This window comes from Ovis canadensis, chromosome 13 (assembly GCF_042477335.2).
Source record: "Ovis canadensis isolate MfBH-ARS-UI-01 breed Bighorn chromosome 13, ARS-UI_OviCan_v2, whole genome shotgun sequence".
NCBI lineage: Eukaryota > Metazoa > Chordata > Mammalia > Artiodactyla > Bovidae > Ovis > Ovis canadensis.
Genome location: NC_091257.1, coordinates 61,786,301 through 61,806,518, shown reverse-complemented (window position 1 = coordinate 61,806,518; position 20,218 = coordinate 61,786,301). Strand labels below are relative to the sequence as shown.

The 20,218-nt window shown below is 40.8% G+C and overlaps 1 protein-coding gene across 50 annotated transcripts in view; it reads left to right on the top strand.

Annotated features, from left to right (window-relative positions):
• Positions 1 to 14,745, top strand: part of ZMYND11 (zinc finger MYND-type containing 11) — a 73,308-nt gene extending 58,563 nt beyond the window's left edge. For 30 of the 50 annotated variants that reach the window (XM_069547975.1, XM_069547992.1, XM_069547964.1 and 27 more), the window contains 11 exons: positions 1,006 to 1,083; positions 1,530 to 1,622; positions 4,266 to 4,353; positions 4,834 to 4,889; positions 6,007 to 6,084; positions 6,905 to 7,023; positions 9,680 to 9,887; positions 10,249 to 10,317; positions 11,078 to 11,350; positions 11,657 to 11,842; positions 13,553 to 14,745. In XM_069547975.1, coding sequence (XP_069404076.1) covers positions 1,006 to 1,083; positions 1,530 to 1,622; positions 4,266 to 4,353; positions 4,834 to 4,889; positions 6,007 to 6,084; positions 6,905 to 7,023; positions 9,680 to 9,887; positions 10,249 to 10,317; positions 11,078 to 11,350; positions 11,657 to 11,842; positions 13,553 to 13,675 — 1,371 coding nt within the window. In that variant the 3' untranslated portion in view covers positions 13,676 to 14,745. The remainder of the gene's footprint in view (positions 1 to 1,005; positions 1,084 to 1,529; positions 1,623 to 4,265; positions 4,354 to 4,833; positions 4,890 to 6,006; positions 6,085 to 6,904; positions 7,024 to 9,679; positions 9,888 to 10,248; positions 10,318 to 11,077; positions 11,351 to 11,656; positions 11,843 to 13,552) is intronic. The other 20 variants (XM_069547972.1, XM_069548000.1, XM_069547983.1 and 17 more) reach the window with 1 other exon arrangement.
• The last annotated feature ends 5,473 nt before the right edge of the window (positions 14,746 to 20,218 follow it).

Below are 20,218 nucleotides of genomic sequence, written 5' to 3'. Positions count from 1 at the left end.
CAGCTCAGAGGACGGTTTCCACTTTTGACTCAGATGCGTTCGTGCTGTGAATGTATAAGCACTTGGTTAAGCCATAGCAAAGGTTTGTCATTTACACGAGAAAACTTTGCTCCTTCCATCGTATTTAGCATTATTGAGATGACTTCCCATGTGTAAAGTTCTTAGGGGAGTAATAATGTCACTGGGTAGAGACTCATAATGTAGCAGCCTGGAAAAGCTACAGCGTTTATTCAGTAGTGGGCCAGACTGCTCTGTTCTCTGCAGGGAGGTCTGCTTATGGTCCAGTGTGTCTCGTGGTTGTCTTAGCCTCAACTAAGAAGTTGGGAACATTGGTCCTTGTTTCCCAGCTGTCTAGAAGTGACATTAAAGGTAAAATCCTTCTTTAATTCATGTGAAGTTAAGTTTTCTGAGAGAGAAATTAAGAAACCTAATTAGCTTTTAGGCAAGACTAATGGAAATTGACGTTATCACTGAAAAGACCCATAACACTTCAAAGTAGATATGTAGATGTGTGTGCATCAGTGTACACAGTGATAATTACACAGTGTAATTCCTAAGTGACAGACTTTTAATAAACTTTTTGATAGAGAATAATTATATTGAAATTCACCGTTCAACATTGTTATTTTAAAATATCCCTTAAAGGATTTCAGCCCATTGAGTTTTTCAAATAAAATAAGTGATTCTGCATTACATCATTATTGTTATTTTATTGTTACTGTCATTATTTTTTATCATCTGAAAATGAAATTTTAAAACATCAAGAAAAGAAAAATGCATAATTCTCTGAGGTATTATGTTAAGGACAGTATATTTTCTGATTCTTACATTGTTACATTAAACGCTACTTTTGGTATGCAAATTTTGAAGATGTGTTGGAAATATTACATCATTTAAGAAAATCTATATTTGCATACTATAATCTTTTATATATAGACATCTTTACCAAGAATATAGACTTACAAATGATCAGATTTTTATCTTGGCCTTCTCTGTTTCCAACAGAGCGTCAAGAAGAAAAACACCAACAAGCAAGAGATGAGCACGTACCTCAGGTTCATCGTCTCCCGCATGAAGGAGAGGGTAAGTTCCGAGGGCTCTTAGAATTGCCCAAAGTATGTATATTCTTTCAGAGTTCTGACTGACAACTAGCAAGTACATGTAGTACAGTATGAAGGGTGGAAACCACTGCTGTCTCATGCTTTTGTGCTCTGAATAGTTCCATAAAATGCTCTTAGATTTGTTTTGTCTTTGTTTTCAACACATGCATTTCTTTAGCTGCATTAGGTTAGAAACATTTACATTTTGAACTTCCATTTATCAGAAAGAACATTTTCATTGATACTTAGGTCTTTAAAATGAAACTGAATTTTTCAAAATAACTGTTCTTTCTACTCAAACCTTAAGGAATGCCACATTATAGTGCATATACATCTTTTGTTAAGTTCTCAAGTACTTGTTGTTTAGAAATTGATGTTTTACCCCTCTGTCTAGCCACCTTTAAACTGACATGTCTCATGACCTTTCAGGCTATTGACCTTAATAAAAAGGGGAAGGACAACAAACACCCCATGTACCGGCGGCTGGTGCACTCGGCAGTGGATGTCCCTGCCATACAGGAGGTAAGGCTCGCCAAGCACAGCCCTAGCTGTGCACCTGCCCCCCTTCTGCCTCGCAGCTGTCCTTGTGAGGGGGGTGCCCACCCACTGGTGCTCAGCAGGGGTCATCTTTTAAGAGTCTTTGTTTTAAGCAACCTGTAGATTCTTGACACTTGCTGATTAAAAAAAATATATTACAGCCTGATCAGTGTAACGTTTCAGATGCAGTCACCATGCAGCTGTGTCTTCCTGGGCTCAGCGGCAGCACTTGGGAGTTTCTCCCCAGGGAAGATTAGAGCATAGATGTGATCTCAGGTCTTGGGGAACAATGACATGGACTTGAACAAAGCAGATTTTAACTAGAAAACTTAATTTCTCTAGTGAAGTTCTTGATTTTACCTACTTAGCTGAGGGCTGTTAATGGGTTTGTTAATATTTAATTACAAATGCAATGAACATTTTGATGTGCTTCCAGTTAGATTTGCAGATAATACCAGTTCTGAACCTATGTGTCATTTGAGTTTTAAAATCTTATGGTTGGCCATCAGTTCAGTTCAGTTCAGTCACTCAGTCGTGTCCAGCTCTTTGTGACCCCATGAATTGCAGCACACGAGCCCTCCCTGTCCATCACCAACTCCCGGAGTTCACTCAGACTCACGTCCATCGAGTCCGTGATGCCATCCAGCCATCTCATCCTCGGTCGTCCCCTTCTCCTCCTGCCCCCAATCCCTCCCAGCATCAGAGTCTTTTCCAGTGAGTCAACTCTTCGCATGAGGTGGCCAAAGTACTGGAGTTTCAGCTTTAGCATCTTTCCTTCCAAAGAAATCCCAGGGTTGATCTCCTTCAGAATGGACTGGTTGGATCTCCTTGCAGTCCAAGGGACTCTCAAGAGTCTTCTCCAACACCACAGTTCAGAAGCATCAATTCTTCGGCACTCAGCCTTCTTCACAGTCCAACTCTCACATCCATACATGACCACAGGAAAAACCATAGCCTTGACTAGACGGACCTTAGTCGGCAAACTTATGTCTCTGCTTTTGAATATACTGTCTAGGTTGGTCATAACTTTTCTTCCAAGGAGTAAGCGTCTTTTAATTTCATGGCTGCAGTCACCATCTGCAGTGATTTTGGAGCCCCAAGAAATAAAGTCTGACACTGCTTCCATTGTTTCCCCATCCATTTCCCGTGAAGTGATGGGACCGGATGCCATGATCTTCGTTTTCTGAGTGTAAGCTTTAAGCCAACTTTTTCTCTCTCCTCTTTCACTTTCATCAAGAGGCTTGGAGTAATTTTAAATCATCTGCTCATTCCTTAATCTGCTTAATAGCTGGAAAAACTGAAGGTGTATTATTTTAGTGGAAGAAATGGGCAAGTGAAGGTTGTTCATAAACACGAGCAATTTTAATTTTACCTCTTACCCCTACACTGCGTAACCTCTGCAAACAGTGAAGAGCCTGGTCGTCCCTCCTGCTCTCCCCCCGTGGTGCCCCCACATTCTGCAGTTTGACTCCCTCAGTTCAGGGAGCTCAGTAGCGGGGCTGAGGGTGTCTTATTAGCAAGTGCTGACCATGAGCAGAAGCACCCTGAAGGAAATGAAGAGGAGGAAGACCTGGTTTTTATGCTTCCAAAGGTTTACAGTGGAGACCAAAATGCGAGCTGTGATGATGCATGAGGACTGCTGGGTGTGGGTGTGCCCACCTGGGCGCAGGCAGGCAGCCTGGTGGTACCTTGCGCCCCTGAACCAAAGACTGTGAGACGCTCAGGGTGGAGTTTGGGTATCAGTGCTCATGGAAGAGCCCTGTGACCCTCGATGCCAGACAGACGCCATCGACTGTCTTGGTGCGCAGAGGACCAGCAAGGACTTGATTTTAAAACTATGTCAGCCACCTTGCTCTAATTCAGAATTGCCTTGTCTTCTTTGTGGTAATCTGTCACAGAGGCTAACAGCTGTTTCTTCTTTCAGTTTTATTTTCCTGACTTACATAAATGGTTTGCGCTTCTCTGGTGGCTCAGATGGTAAAGAATCCACCTGCAATGCAAGAGACCTGGGTTCGATCCCTGGGTTGGGAAGATCCCCTGGAGAAGGGAACGGCTACTCACTCCAGTATTCTGGCCTGGAGAATCCCATGGACTGTGTAGTCTACAGGGTCACAAAGAGTCAGACACAACTGAGCAACTTTCACTTTCACTTTTCATATTAGTGACTGTTCTCGAAACCAGAGCCCTGAGAGAGTTGCTGAGAAAATTATTCTTATTTTTCAAAGAAGCCCTGTTAATTATAGTACAGGCCTGTGCATAGCATATTCCCTACATGGTACATATGTAGTTAGGTCTCATCAACCCCACTACCAAAGCTTTCATTATGTACAGCACTTAGCCGCAGCTTTTATCATTGTTACAGATGAGATGTTCACACTGCAGTAACAACGTGACTGAGAATATGGGACCTTCCGCACTTCACCATCCTGGCATACCCTGAGTGTAGACGGAGTTGTGGGTTTCTTTTATGAACATTCTGTCAGTATGGACACAGGAGCAGTAGACACAGGAGCAGTCGTAATGCCATTCTGGAAAATCTTGCTGTTTCCCACATTCTAACACTGTTAAATTGATGGCAAGTGTTGTCACTATTAACCATTGGCCATTTTGGTTTTTTTCCCTCTGCAGAAAGTGAACGAAGGGAAATACCGAAGTTATGAAGAGTTCAAAGCTGACGCTCAGTTGCTTCTCCACAACACAGTCATTTTCTATGGAGGTTCAATATTTTTTTTTGTGTAGTTTTTTTTATTCATATGTTTACATTGCATGTCGAGAAATATCTTTTATAAAACATTACACTAAAACAATACCTGAACAATCTATAAGTAATAATGTTAGGGTTTAAACTTAAAAATATTTAGTAATATAGATAACTACATATAGCTTATAGAATTGACTGGCCAAAAGCAGAACCTCTAGTATTTGTTTTTTCCCTTCAATATCCCCTCATTCAAAAGTAGTGAAAGAGGCCAATCTATACTGAGAGTATTAAGTTGTGTTGAATATAAAATTAAAGTTACCTGCTTACTTTTCTTTTACTGCCTGAATTATAAATACATGTTTTTATTTTCCGTGGTATATGTCCACTTTTGTTAAACTGAAAGAAAATTTAAATGGCTATATGAATTTTGGTAGTCTTGTGCTTCCTGGTAGTCCTGGGATTACTGGTGATAGACACCTGTCTTTATAATTGCAGCAGACAGCGAGCAAGCGGACATAGCACGGATGCTCTATAAAGACACCTGCCATGAGGTACTGTCCACACCTAGCACCTGAATGCTTGCTGTTTCCTACATTAACCTGTTTTAGAATTCCATTCTGATATGTACATTTTAATGTTGCCATTTCTTTAAATATAATCATATTTCCATGTTTGACATACATGGTATATAATGCAAACAGAGAGACGGGGGCTGGGGGAGAGGCTAGAATTCTGGCAGAACTGTTCTCAGAGACTCTAATTCTGGGAATTAGACTTAGTTACTAAGTAACTTCTAGTGAGAACAAGAGGAAATTGTTTTCCTTAACTACCCTAAAGTGAATTAGTTAATGTGACTGCATGTAAATGTGTTGCACTGGGCAGGCACTCAATAAATGTTACCCTCTTTGAATAAAAGATACAAATTTGAGTTCTTACTACACTACACAGGCAAAAAAGCAGCCCAACATCAGCATTCATAATTAATAATATATGAAATATATATTTAGGAAATTTTTTTTTGGGTGGCCTTTCTTATTTAAAACATTCATCTGTAACCATATTATCTTTGCAAAAGTGTCTCAATTTATATAAAAAGTTTTGTTTCTTTATTCCATTTATGATATGACTTTTCCATTCATTAAACATGTTTATTGAGTGTGTGCTATGTGCTGTGTTAGGAATGAAATAGGGGTCAGGATGCTGGCTTCCTGCTCATACAGCTGTGTTCTGAGGAAGGAGACTCAGGAAAAGGAGAGACAAATTAGTTTCTTTACAAAAGTTACAGAAAATATGAAAGAAAACAGAACTAAAATGGAGAATGAGGCAGAGTAAGGGCTGCTTTTATTGGTAGTGGGTATTTTCTGTGGGCATCTCAAGAAGACATTTCTGGGGGAATAGCCTTTCATCTGTGTGTTGAACTGGAAGGTACCGGTGAGGCTGGGGAGCCAAGGGCAGATGCAGTGCGCCCTGAGGAATCAGTCTTTTCTTTCGAGTGTACTCTGGGCCCTCTTGGGAGGTTCAGACAAGAGAGTGGCATTGGCGAACTCAGCTTTGAAGCTTAGAGTTGAAGACTGGAAACACGAAAGAGAATGCTGCTTTACGTGCCTCTCTCTAGTTTTGTGCGTGCATTTATTTTATGGAGGCTAAACAGTTATTTTTCTTTTTCAGCTGGATGAACTGCAGCTTTGTAAGAATTGCTTCTATTTATCAAATGCTCGTCCTGATAATTGGTTCTGCTATCCCTGTGTATGTGAAATTTTGAGATTTTCTTTTTTTTTTTTAACCTCTTCAGTGTCTCTGATGTACTGCTCTAAGGAAGTTTATTCCAGTTTGGTTTAAGATTATAATCCTTCTAAATATTTCTCTTTATATCATGGTTTTAATGAGTATAGAAAACTGAAACATAGGAAAAAAAACAACTTGGGATCAGTATGCATTTCTGACTTTAAAATGAGAACTTTAAGAATGGGAATAAACATCAAATCCCTTAATAAATAAAAAATTTCATTATCTCACAAGAAATCTAAGTCTTTATGTATAGCTGTGTGATTTCCCCTAGAATGACATGTTAGTGCCAATGGTTTCTCCTCTCCCCACCACAAGGGTATAAGAGCCTGCCTGAGAGCTCCCACTTCCTGAGACATTACAGTGCTCTTCAGGCACCTGACGGTCTCATAAAAATCTGCATCTCTGACTTAGTAGGTTGGGAGGAGGGCCTGAAAATCTCCCATTTCTTACAAGCTTCCAGGGTTGGACTATATTTCATGAAGCAAAGTTAGGGTTTTCAGTTTGCCTTTGGTACTCACATGGGTCTTGGTTTCCTTCCAGAGTTCCATGGGCTGTCAGGAGATTCTTTTCACTCCACATTGCTTATGGAAATTTTAATTTTTTGGTGTGTTTCTTGGAGGCAAAAATCAATCAGTCCTGGGGTGGGGGTACATTCTGTATGTTTAGGACTTATAAAAGAAGTATTGCAAATATTATACCTAAGTAGGTCAGTGTTAATGATAAACTTGTATTTAATACTTTACGAGTAATATGACAAGATAAAACGTTTTATTTCCAGATACCTAATCATGAGCTGGTCTGGGCTAAGATGAAAGGCTTTGGATTCTGGCCGGCCAAAGTCATGCAGAAAGAGGACAACCAGGTTGACGTCCGCTTCTTCGGTCACCATCACCAGAGGTAATCATGACCCGCGAGCCACCATCACCCTGGGCCTTCAGGAGCCCTGAGGTGGACCCAGGCCTGCAGTTCCCCGTGCTCTGGGTACTTTGCCATCAGGAACAATGTGAAGTGTGTTTTAAATTAAAAAACAAACCAGCATATAACTTGACTGGGCACCTTAATGGGACAGTTTCAGTAGCAGAATTTAGAAGGGTGAACTCAGAAGGGTGTCAATGGTGGGAATTAAGTGGAGAGCTTCTCAGGATGGTCCCTTTCACAGAATTGTATTGTCCTTGTGGGAGTTTCTACCAACTTGTCAAGGTTCTGTCAGTCATAGACAAAAATAATCAGCTCGGGAGTATAGGAGAGTGTGGGTCTTGTGATCTAAGAATGGGTATGAGGGAAGAACTTTGACTTAGTGTTTTGAATTTCATTAACGGTTAATTTAGAAAAGTGAAGAATTGTTATGCAGAGCTCACCATGAATAAATATAGTAGATACTCTTTAGCTGGTTCCTCATATCTCTGCACCTAGTGGGGAAAGAAAAGGTAGAGACGTAATTATGGACTATCCCTCCATATGTTCAAACCAGAGCCTGCTGCTCCCTCCCAAGCACAGAGCAGGTTGTGATGCTTTGTCCTGGTGAGCAGGTCTGTGGGCATGCATGTCTGCAGCGCCGACTCTTCATGCTGCCTGTGGTTGGAGGGTGGATGGCACAGGCAAGAAAGAACGGGCACATCCTGTCAGATCGCGGCCCATCTTATTGTGCACAGATTCAGAGAATTCTGAATTCGGATTGACAGATGTGTAGGTATAGCCAGATCCAATTTTCTCTCTTTTTATTTAAATTGTGGGGTGTGTTCTGTTTGCCTTTTATAGTGTAGATCAGACTGCATGTCTCAAACTTGAAACCTGATTATCTATAGTAATGGAAATGATTGAGAGAATAGATATTTTGTATGAATTGCATTGAGACTTAATAAGGTCTCACATTAAGAATATTCATTCCGTTTTATTAAATCCAAGGGATACATAATTTGACAGGATAAAATTCTCTCCTAGGTAGTCAGCACTGCTTATGATGGAAATCCCCCTCAAAAACATACTGCTTTTAAAAAGTGTTTTAACAGTTTTTTATTGCCTAGTAAATGTTTGTTGACTGAAAGAGTAAATAAGAATACAGGATTTAATGGCAAAGAACTCTTCCACAAGCAAAATTGTATTTGCACTTTTCCTCAAGTGTAGTTTACTTTGGTTTCTAATATAGCACTGTCAGATGACAGTTAATGTAATATTTATAAATAAGTTCAAATTTTACAATTTTAGCTGTCATTAGCATGTAACCATATGGATTATTGTATATTAAAAATGTGGTTTTAAATTCTAAAGCAAATAGTTTATGCAAGCAAGTTAGAAGTCTGTGTTTATAACGTTAGGCATATATGCTAGGATTCTCTGATGCCTTCAGAACAGTTTCAGGTCTAGTATTTCTGTAACTCCATAGTAAGACTGGAAACAGTAAATCCTGGTTTATTCCTAGTGCTGTATCCCACCTCATATCCTCTCACTGGTGACATCCCTCTCTCCTCGTGTCCAGAGTCACCTAGACTGTATACGCTGCATTGCTCCTCCTTGTTTCTCAGTTCAGGGCAGTGGCAATGCATGTAGACGTGCTAGCGTAATTATTAGGAAACCTAACCATTAGGACCCTCCCTGGGTTCCAGCTGCTAATTAATAGCTTACCTTAAGCCCATCTGGGCAACATCTCCACCAGCTGTCAGATGAGGCAGGAACAGTCCTAGGACTGTACGCTCTGTGGTGCTTTCACTGGCCCATGGTCAGCCCCAGGTGAGTGGACGCAGCACTGCAGTGGGAGACTAAGGCCAGTAAGTGATTAGTACCCAGGAAGATTTTCTTCAGTTTCTATTCTAGCTTTCTTCCCAATAGAACCAAATGTAGTTGTAGATCAGCTGTGGGTTGACAACTGAGTGCTTGGTTGCAGAATGGTATACACTTTCCCACTTGTTAGTCATGGTCCATCTAATGAATAGGGATGTGATGACCTCATTTTATATGTAACTGTGTCATGAACATTTCTGGGCATTTATAAATGACTATAGCTTCCCTGGTAGCTCAGCTGGTAAAGAATCTGCCTGCAATGCAGGAGACCCCAGTTCAATTGCTTGGTCAGGAAGATCCACTGGAGAAGGGATAGGCTACCCACTCCAGTATTCTTGGGCTTCCCTTGTGGCTCAGCTGGTAAAGAATCCGCCTGCAATGCAGGAGACCTGGGTTCGATCCCTGGGTTGGGAAGATCTCCTGAGAAGGGAAAGGCTACCCACTCCAGTATTCTGGCCTGGAGAATTCCATGGACTGTATAGTCCGTGGAGTTGCAAAGAGTCAGGAACAACTGAGTGACTTTCACTTTCTATAGTTCTAACATGCAATAGCTAGATTTTGAATAATTTGTAGCATTCAAAACAATGAGATATGGAACACTTTAAAAAAGGCTTATGAGTCATTCTCACCCTGAGGACTTTACTTTGATGACTGTGAAAAACAAGTCAATTCACCTTTTTTCTACTTGGTAAAAGTTTTTATTCAAGTCACAAACTGTGCTTTACAATGCACAGAGTTTCTGCCATTTGGGAAACTTCTAACCATCCCTTTTCAGGGCCTGGATTCCTTCTGAGAACATACAGGACATCACGGTCAATGTTCACCGGCTGCATGTTAAGCGCAGTATGGGGTGGAAGAAGGCCTGTGACGAACTGGAGCTACACCAGCGCTTCCTCCGCGAAGGGAGGTTTTGGAAGTCCAAGAATGAGGACCGAGGGGAGGAGGAGGCAGAGTCCAGCATCTCCTCCACCAGCAATGAGCAGGTAAGGGCGCCAATGAGAACCTGTCAGCTGTGTTCAGAGGTGCAGGTGTCAGGACGCACGGGCATGGAATGAGCAGGTTGTGACTTCCTCCTTTCACACTCACACATTTGTCAAGTGCTCTGTGAAACAAACCAGAAACAGTCCTAGTTCACAGAAGCCACCACCACTCATCCGGATTTGACCAGCACAGTGAAAGAGCGAATCATTCAGTGAGGGCCAACCATGTGGTCTTGAAAGAACTAATATGAGAGGGACACAGCAGGTACCCACGTCTCCCCTGTGGGTTCATGGCTAGTCTTCCAGCAGAGAAGTGTTTTGTGGTGTCAGGAGTAACGTGCTGTTACTTTTATGATGTCCACAGCTAAAGGTCACCCAAGAACCAAGAGCAAAGAAAGGACGACGTAATCAAAGTGTGGAACCCAAAAAAGAAGTAAGTTGCCCACCTTGCAGTGTCCAGGTGACAAGTGAAACAGGAAATACTTTCACAGTTGTGATCCAGGCAGTGCTTCTGACAGGTAACTTGCAAAAAGGATTGCCATCAGTCCCAGGATAGCAACTAAGTTGGACCCAGACTGCCTGCTGCCCTGTCACTAACACTCGGGGGCATCCAGTTAAGCAGCATTGACCACATCTGGCCACGTGGGACAGCCTTTTGCTGCACTGTCTGGGAACACTGGTATTCTCATGGCACTAATAAAAAACAATTTTTAGTGTTTATCCAGCAGATCAATGAGACCAGCATTTGAAAACTGAAAGAAACTATGGCTAAGTTCAGGCTTTTACAATTCTATAATCCAGGTACATTTTAAAACCAGGGCACAGTATTACCACATACTCAGTGAGGGGTGATTTAGGGTATTTGTTTATGAATCTCATCCAAAGAAATAACGATAAATTCTAACGATCTTACATGGTAAAACTTTTTGTTTAGTCTCCTTTGAAAGGAAACACCATAATATTAGTATTTAATGGAATTGTAAATGAAGTTCCTGTAGAATGATTGTACCTATAAATTGCATGTGTTTTAATTTTTTTTTTTTTTTTGAATTGTGGTCAAATACACAAAAGAATTTTCCATTTTCTTACATGATTGTTTAAACAAGTTGTATGGCTGTTTGTATCACTGTTTTTTTTCGGATCAAGCTTGCTTTTGAACTAGTAAATTCTGTGGCACTTCCCTTATCCTTTAGGAACCAGAGCCTGAAACGGAAGCTGTAAGTTCCAGCCAGGAAATCCCAACGATGCCTCAGCCAATTGAAAAAGTTTCTGTGTCAACTCAGACCAAGAAGTTAAGTGCCTCTTCCCCAAGAATGCTGCATCGAAGCACCCAGACCACCAGTGATGGAGTGTGTCAGAGCATGTGCCATGACAAGTACACCAAAATTTTCAATGACTTTAAAGACCGAATGAAGTCTGATCACAAGCGAGAAACTGAGAGAGTTGTACGAGAAGCTCTAGAAAAGGTAACACAGCCCTCAGTGCCAGCGCTGCCTTCAGCCACACGGGTGGGTTAGGTGAATAGTCTTCCTGTTGTGGTTTTACGTCGCTTAGGCATCAGCCAGGTAGCAGCTCTTTAAAACAAGGAGTAAAACATCTTTTTATAATATTTTAAATAACAGGTACTTTTCTCCCCTAAATATTTTATAGCCCTTAATGAAATAAAGGGAAGAGGTACATCAGTTAAGTAGAAACTATGTATTAAGGTTTTGCTTAATGGTTGTGTAAATTATGAGCTGACGTACTGTGGGTTAACTTTTTTTTCATCTCAGCTGCGTTCTGAAATGGAAGAAGAAAAAAGACAAGCTGTAAATAAAGCTGTAGCCAATATGCAGGGTGAGATGGACAGAAAATGTAAGCAAGTAAAGGAAAAGTGTAAAGAAGAATTTGTAGAGGAAATCAAGAAGCTAGCAACACAGCACAAACAACTAATTTCTCAGACCAAGAAGAAGCAGTGGGTAAATACCACTATTTTCTTAGAATCTGATTTATGAAAAAAAAAATACCATAGGTATGATAAAATTAATTCAGAAAGATCTATATGGCGTATGTAAAATCCTGAAATACAGTCTAATGTGAAACTGTCAACTTTAATTAACTTAAACTGTATTTTAACTCCAGATCCCACATTTCTCAATATTTGCTCAATATTATTTTGTTACATTGAGATTATGATACTTTGGGACATAATATATATAATTTATACAACTTTTCCATCTATGCAGGTATTTTTTTTTTTGATAAGTGGGCTGGCCCTGATAGGTGATATTAACTTATAAAATTGTAAATGTAAGTATCATAATAGCAAACTAAGGATTTTCAGATTTTACTGCACTGTACATTAAATTGATTACTTTTGCTTTATAAAAGTAACATCTCACTGGTCTCTAACATTAGATCTGACAGTTCACCAAGGAGGTGCCCTGTGGGCCTTCTTAGGCTGTCTGCTTTTCCATAGTCTTCTCCCCATCTTGTTAATCTCCATCGACCTGTCGTCTTGGGCTCACATCTGCCTTTGAATCCCTCCAGTCATTTTTCACTTCAGTTAACGGGCTTCTCAGCTGCAAGTCTGGTTTTTGGTTTCCATCAATATCTTTTTATTGATATTTTCAGTTTGCTTATACATCATTTTCTTGACTTTCTCCATATCTTCCTTTAGTTCTTTGCACTTCTTTAATAGGTGTTTTAAAGTCTTTGTCTAGTATATTTGCCAGTAGTTTTTTTACATGGACAGTTTGTTGATTGATTCTTTTTTCCTTTGAATGGTGATACTTCCTGCTTCTTTGTATGCCTTGTGACTTTTCTTGTTGAACACTAAACATTTGAGTCTAATAATATGGTAACTGGAACTCATTTTCTCCCTTTTATCATAGTTTGCTGTTGCTGTTTCTTTGATTGTTATGGCTGTTCCCAGGATCAGACTGAGGTGTAAATTAAATGTCTTCTTAGGTCTTTTCTAAGCCTCTCCTTGGGTTTGCACATTGACTTTCTAATTCCCCCCATATGTGCGATTGATTTTGAGTGGCTTGCAAAAAGGAAGTCACTTCAGAGGGAGGACTTGTGGGTGGGGGAGGGGTGCAACTGCTAATACAGTGGCCTGCCCAACTGTAACCAGAAGCAGCAGTCTGCAGGACACCTGCCAGGGGGCTCCATGCACAGCCATCTGGGGCTGCAGGTGGGGAAGAGGTAGCTGTTTCAGTGCTAAGAGCCAAAATGACCAGAGTGACTATACCTTATTGTTCCACCCTTCCCCAGACCTCAGAGTTCCAAAAGAGTCCCTCTAGATTGTGCAGCAGAGCTGCTGTGTGTGGGGGGCAGGGGGGCGGGGAGGAGTCCTTGTGCTGCTGCTCCGTCATCTTTTCAGAACCTTCAGACCTTTTTAGCAAAAGAGAAATTACTTATGCTTGTGTGCTGCTGCTGTTAATGACCTAGTACAGATGGATGAAGTTGATGTGCCGAGTAAGCTTGAGTTTGCTGATAATGACTGCGTGCTGAGCCTCAGTCATCCCATTGTTTCCCTACTGTCCTGCTCAGGACAGAAACCGTGTTCTGATGTTCTTGGTGATCCTAGTTTACACTTGAGTCAGAAAGATCTTTGAAAGCACAGTTTTAAAGTCTGTAGTTGTACCCAGTGTCGTTTACCTGCTGGTCACGGTTTCTTGCTGCAGTGCTACAACTGTGAGGAGGAGGCCATGTACCACTGCTGCTGGAACACGTCGTACTGCTCCATCAAGTGTCAGCAGGAGCACTGGCACGCGGAGCACAAGCGCACCTGTCGCCGGAAAAGATGAAGGCTGGCTCTTCCTGGAGAATCACTGACGACTATTCCTCTCAGACACAGCGGTTTTTGTTTCCAAGAAGCCAAAATTGTTTAGAATTTGCTTCCCATTTTGCACCAGCCTTTAAACACTTTTCGTGAAGAAATTTTGCACAGTAGTTTAAATCTTTTGTTAACGCTCCTCTGGAGTTTTTCAGGGGGTAAAAGTAACATCAGTGGAGGGTATTATTTTAAATAAATTTTAATTGAGAGTTTGTTGCATTTTCAGCAAATTTTAAAACATTTTTAGGTTTTACAGAGATTTTAACCTTTAAACAACAGATCTTTAAAAAACAGGTGAATTACAAGTGAGTTTAACAAAGAAACATTTAAAATAGATCTGAATGTAAGAACTACAGAACTGTTTCAGAAATAAAACATACTACCTTGATGTGAAATTTATTTCTTAACCTTGTTGAGCTGGTTTTGTTCAGCTTACTTTACTGTTTAAAGGCATTATCTATTGGTTATGCCAGTGGGTATATGATTGAATTTAGGGAACAGGGTTGACACAGCAGGTGCTAGTCCTGCATATTTTTTCTTAAATATTTCCCAATTGTGTTTTTCATTATTTCTTTTCAATATATAACTTTTATAACAAATTATTAGCTTTGATCTTGTAGTTTAAAATTGCAGGGAACTGGGGTAATCTTTTACTGAGCTGGATCTTAGAGAAAATGAATATTTAAATTTTAAAGTTTGCACATTTCATCTTTGTCCTAACATGAGTGCTTGTAACAAAATAAACAACAAAAATAAAAAGCCAAAAACTACCTTTATCCATACATAAAATTATAGATGAGGCATACACATTTCTTTAATGCTTCCCTTCCCTCCCCAAGTGTCATCTGATTGCCTACTATCTGGTGTCACCTCTTCTATCGTAAGTTAATACTGAAAGGAAAGAAAGCACTTAAGTTTCACAGAAGCCGTTATGTTTGTAGTAATGGATCATTACCTACTAATGAACTCCATCACTGTACACAGAATGAAGAATAATGCATGTTAATTTTCTTGTATTAAAGATGCCGTGATTTGTAAAAAGTCTGTATTTTGCGGAATGTCTGGATTAAGAAGCATTACCAATAGGAATGGATCGATAGTTAAATAATTTTTTTATACATAGATATATAAAATACAGCCAGGAAACCTTAATTTTTAAAAAAAAAAACCCTCACAATTTATGTTTTTTCAGACTGATCTTAGACCAAGTCAAATTCCCATTTATCATTTAGTTATTTTTAAGGTTAGAGAAATAATTTGTAAATATTTATTTACACCCTTGATATTTATTAAAGCAATTACACACAATGTAAGTGAGAGAATCAGGAGGAAAAACCTTTCAAAAAGTTTTCTCCAGGTTTGTCAGGGTCACTCTAAAGACAAAAATGTACCCCAGTCTTCTGTGAAATCATCACCCACCCAGTCCTGATGCTGTTGCAGATGGTGGTGACACAAGTTAATCGACAAGCTACTGCCCAGTGGTGCCCAATGGCTTGGAGGACCTGTCTGGTAGCCACACGTCAACACCGTCCTTGAACTACGGCAGGCATGTGGCGTTCTCGATCCCTCCTCGTTGCTGTGTGATTGGTCAACGTCGCCACAGTGCCGTGGTCTGGTCCAGACGACGTAACTGAGAACACTTACCTTCTCTGATTGTTTTCCAAGTTTTAAAACTTCGATCCACCCCTATGAGAGCAAGTTATTGTGGAACTATTTTTGGTGTGAAATCATTCCAGAGTGTGTACTATTTACCGATAGCTGCATGAAAGTAAGACTCGTGTTACTTTGGCTTTTTTGTCTCCGTTGACACGGTTGCACATTTCCAAGTTACTACAGCGTGAAAACTGTGTGTTTAAAAAAAAAAAACAAAATTAAAAAAAAGAGATTGTGGCCTGGTTTTGTAAAAGTTTTAGGTAAAATTACAATTGATTGTTTAGGAATCATTAAAAATTTTATGCAAATCATAAAGCTATATCAAGGTGTTGAGCTTAGCCACTATGCACATTGTAATTACTCATTGTGGCTGTCCAGTTCTTCGATGCATTCTGGCATTTTGTAAGCTGCTCTGACTAGCAATATATAGACTCATTTAATGTGTTAACATTGGTTAATAAATGTATTTAAAAAAACTGCCTTTAATAAATTGTTGATTTAGTCCATTCCCTGAGATCAGAACAGACACAGGTATATCACATAGTAATCATATACTGTGGTAATCATATCCACTGGTGACTTTTTAACTTTATATAAAATCAGTGTGTTAAAAACAGTTCTCTTAAACATTATGTAAAGTTGGATTTACTTTTACCAGTTCTCAAAAAGTTCAAGTTTGACTATAAAGCCCTTTTTCTTGACCTTTAGACTAGGCTGAACATACAGATAGAAAATTGTTCAATAAACACTTGAAATTAGTCAATAACATCGATTTCAATATATCCAGATTCAATCCATCATCTCGTTCTCACTTCACTCCTCCAACCAGTTCCCACAGTGGTGATCTCAGTTCAAGCCAGCATCACCCTCCTGCCCAAACCACGATGCAGAATTGGCCTGTCTCTTTGCCTTCCCCTCTAATTCAGTGGTCCTCAAATTTCTGACATCAGGATCACAAGAGGGCTTGCTCAAACAAACACTGCTGTCCTCTCCCCACCCCCACTTTCATTGCTAACAAGTTCCCAAGTGTTGCTGATGAGGCCATCCTTTCAAAGGCACTGCATTACTGATGGAAATAAACAGATATGCAGAAGGTCCCAGAATCTTACAGAGTCCTAGGGCCCATCCTTAGACTTCCACCCCTAGAAGGATCCAGGTCCCTCAGATTAACAATCCTGGATGCAGCAGGATTAGGCAAGCCAAGAATAGAATCAGTAGCAAGAGTACTGTCACTGATTTAGATCAGAGGCTCTCAAACGTCCAAGTGCACACATAACCTGGGGGTCTAGTTAAAGTGCAGAGTCTGACTTAGACCATCTGGGGTGGGTGGAGCTGGGCATTCTGCCAATTTGGCCGCAGATGACACCTGAGAGGCAAGTTCTTAACTCCAAAACTGCAACTTGCTGTTGAACAACCATCGACAGGAGAATGTTGGATCCCACCAAAAAAAGATACCCCACAGCAAGGGCAAAAGAGAAGCCCCAACAAGACAGTAGGAGGGGCAAAATTGCATTTAGGATCAAACCCATACCTGCCAGAGATGCTTGGAGGGCTCAAACAAAACCTTGTGTGCACCAGGACCCGGAGACCCCACAGCCAGCCAGACCTGCCTCTGAGTGTCTCCTGCAGAGGCATGGGTCAGCAGTGGCCTGCCCTGGGGACGGGGCTCTGGCTGCAGCAGACCAGGGTCATGGAGCATGCAACACAAGCCCTCTTAGAGGAGGTGGCCATTAGCCCCACCATAAAGCCGCTGAGCAGACGACCCAGAAACTGCAGAAAAATTATACCAAAGAAATTTTCGCACTGTTAAGTTCTAGGACACACAACAGATTTCGCAACCTGGGGATCTGACAAAGGGACAGAGAACCCCCAGGGAATCTGACTTTGGAGGCCAGTGGGATTTGATTACAGAACTTCCACAGGACTGGGGAAACAGACCCTTGGAGGGCACAAATAAAACCTTGTATGCACCAGACCCAGAAGAAAGGAGCAGTGACCCCACGAGAGACTGACCAAGACTTTCCCATGAGTGTCCAGGAGGCTCCGGTGGAGATATGGGTTGGAGGTGGCCTGCTGCAGGGTCAGGGGCACTGAATAGTGCCTGCATAAGACCTTTTGAAGGAGGTCACCATTACCTTCATTACCACTACCATAGTTTGGCGACAGAAAACTATCATAGATTATCAGCAAAATTGGACTGAAAATTTACTGAGCATGGCCCCACCCATCAGAACAAGGCCCAGTTTACCCTACACTCAGTCTCTCCCATCAGGAAACTTCTATAAGGTTTTATCCTCCATCAGAGGGCAGACAGAATGAAAACCACCATCACAGAAAACTAATCAAACTGATCACATGGACCACAGCCTTGTGTAACAATGAAACTATGAGTCATGCCGTGTAGGGCCACCCAAGATGGATGGGTCATGAAGGAGAGTTCTGACAAAACATGGTCCACTGGAGAAGGCAATGGCAAACCACTTCAGTATTCTTGCCTTGAGAACCCCATGCACAGTATGAAAAGGCAAAAAGATAGGACAGTGAAAGATGAACTCCCCAGGTCAGTAGGTGCCCAATATGCTACTTGAGATCAATGGAGAAATAACTCCAGAAAGAATGAAGAGATGGAGCCGAAGCAAAAATAGCATCTAGTTGTGGATATGACTGGTGATGGAAGTAAAGTCTGATGGTGTAAAGAACAATACTGCATAGGAACCTGGAATGTTAGGTCCATGAATCAAGGTAAATTGGAAGTGGTCAAAAAGGAAATAGCAAGAGTGAATGTTGACATTTTAGGAATCAGTGAACTCAAATGGACTGGAATGGGTGAATTTAACTCAGATGACCATTATATCTACTACCGTGGGCACAAATTCCTTTAGAAGAAATGGAGTAGCCCTCATAGTCAATTTAAGCATCCAAAATGCAGTACTTGGATGCAATCTCAAAAACGACAGAATGATCTCTGTTCGTTTCCAAGGCAAACCATTCAATATCACAGTAATCGAAGTCTATGCCCCAACCAATAATGCTGAAGAAGCTGAAGTTGATCAGTTCTATGAAGACCTACAAGACCTTCTAGACCTAACACCCCCAAAAGATGTCCTTTTCATCACAGGGGACTGGAATGCAAAAGTTGGAAGTCAAGAGATATCTGGAATAACAGGCAAGTTGGGCCTTGAAGTACAAAATGAAGCAGGGCAAAGGCTAACATAACAGCGTTTCACCAAGAGAATGCACCAGTCATAGCAAACACCCTCTTCCAACAACACAAGAAAAGACTCTACATGTGGACATCAGCACATGGTCAATACCAAAATCAGATTGATTATATTCTCAGAAGCTGAAGATAAGAGCTCTGTAAAGTCAGTAAAAACAAGACTGGGGGCTGACTGTGGCACAGATCATGAACTCATTATTGCCAAATTCAGACTTAAATTGAAGAAAGTAGGGAAAACCACTAGACTATTCAGGTATGACCTAAATCAAATCCCATACAATTACACAGTAGAAGTGACAAATAGATTCAAGGGATTAGATCTGATAGAGTGCCTGAAGAACTATGGAGAAAGCTTTGTGACACTGTACAGGAGGCAGTGATCAAGACCATCCCCAAGAAAAAGAAATGTAAAAAGGCAAAATGGTTGTCTGAGGAGGCCTCACAAATAGCTGAGAAAAGAAGAGAAGCTAGAGACAAAGGAGAAAAGGCAAGATATAACCATCTGAATGTAGAATTCCAAAGAACAGCAAAAGAGAGAGAAAAAAGCCTTCCTCAATGATCAATGCAAAAGAAATAGAAGAAAACAAAAGACTGAGAAAGACTAGAGATCTCTTCAAGAAAATCAGAGATACCAAGGGAACATTTCATGCAAAGACGGGCTCAATAAAGGACAGAAATGGTATAAACCTAACAGAAACAGAAGATCGTAACAAGAAGTGCCAAGAATACACAGAGAAACTCTTATCAAAAAGACCTTAATGACCCAGATAACCTTGATGGTGTGATTATCACCTAGAGCCAGACATCCTGGAATACAAAGTCAAGCGGGCCTTTAGGAAGCATCACTACGAACAAAGTTAGTGGAGGTGATGGAATTCCAGCTGAGCTATTTCAAATCCTAAAAGATAATGCTGTGAAAGTGCTGCACTCAATATGTTAGCTAATTTGGGAAACTCAGCAGTGACCACAGGACTGGAAAAGATCAGTTTTCATTCCAATCCCAAAGAAAAGCAATGCCAAACAATGTTCAAACTACTGCATAATCGCACTCATCTCACACACTAACAAAGTAATGTTCAAAATTCTCCAAGACAGGCTTCAACAGTACGTGAACTGTGAACTTCCAGATGTTCAAGCTGTATTTAGAAAAGGCAGAGGAACCAGAGATCATATTGCCAACATCCACTGGATCACAGGAAAAGCACCACTTCCAGAGAAACATCTACTTCTGCTTTACTGACTATGCCAAAGCCTTTGACTGTGTGGATCACAACAAACAGTGGGAAATTCTTAAAGAGATGGGAATTCCAGACCACCTTACCTGCCTCCTGAGAAATCTGTATGCAGATTAAGAAGCAACAGTTAGAACTGGACATCAAACAACAGACTGGTTCCAAATTGGGAAAGAGTAGGTCAAGGCTGTCACTCTGTTTATTTAACTTCTATGCAGAGTACATCATGCAAAATGCTGGGCTGGGTGAAGCACAGCTGGAATGAAGACTGCCGGAAGAAATATCAATAACCTCAGATATGCAGATGACACCATCCTTATGGCAGAAAGAGAAGAAAAACTAAAGAGCCTCTTGATGAAAGTGAAAGGGGAGAGTAAAAAAAAAAAACTGGCTTAAAACTCAAAACTGT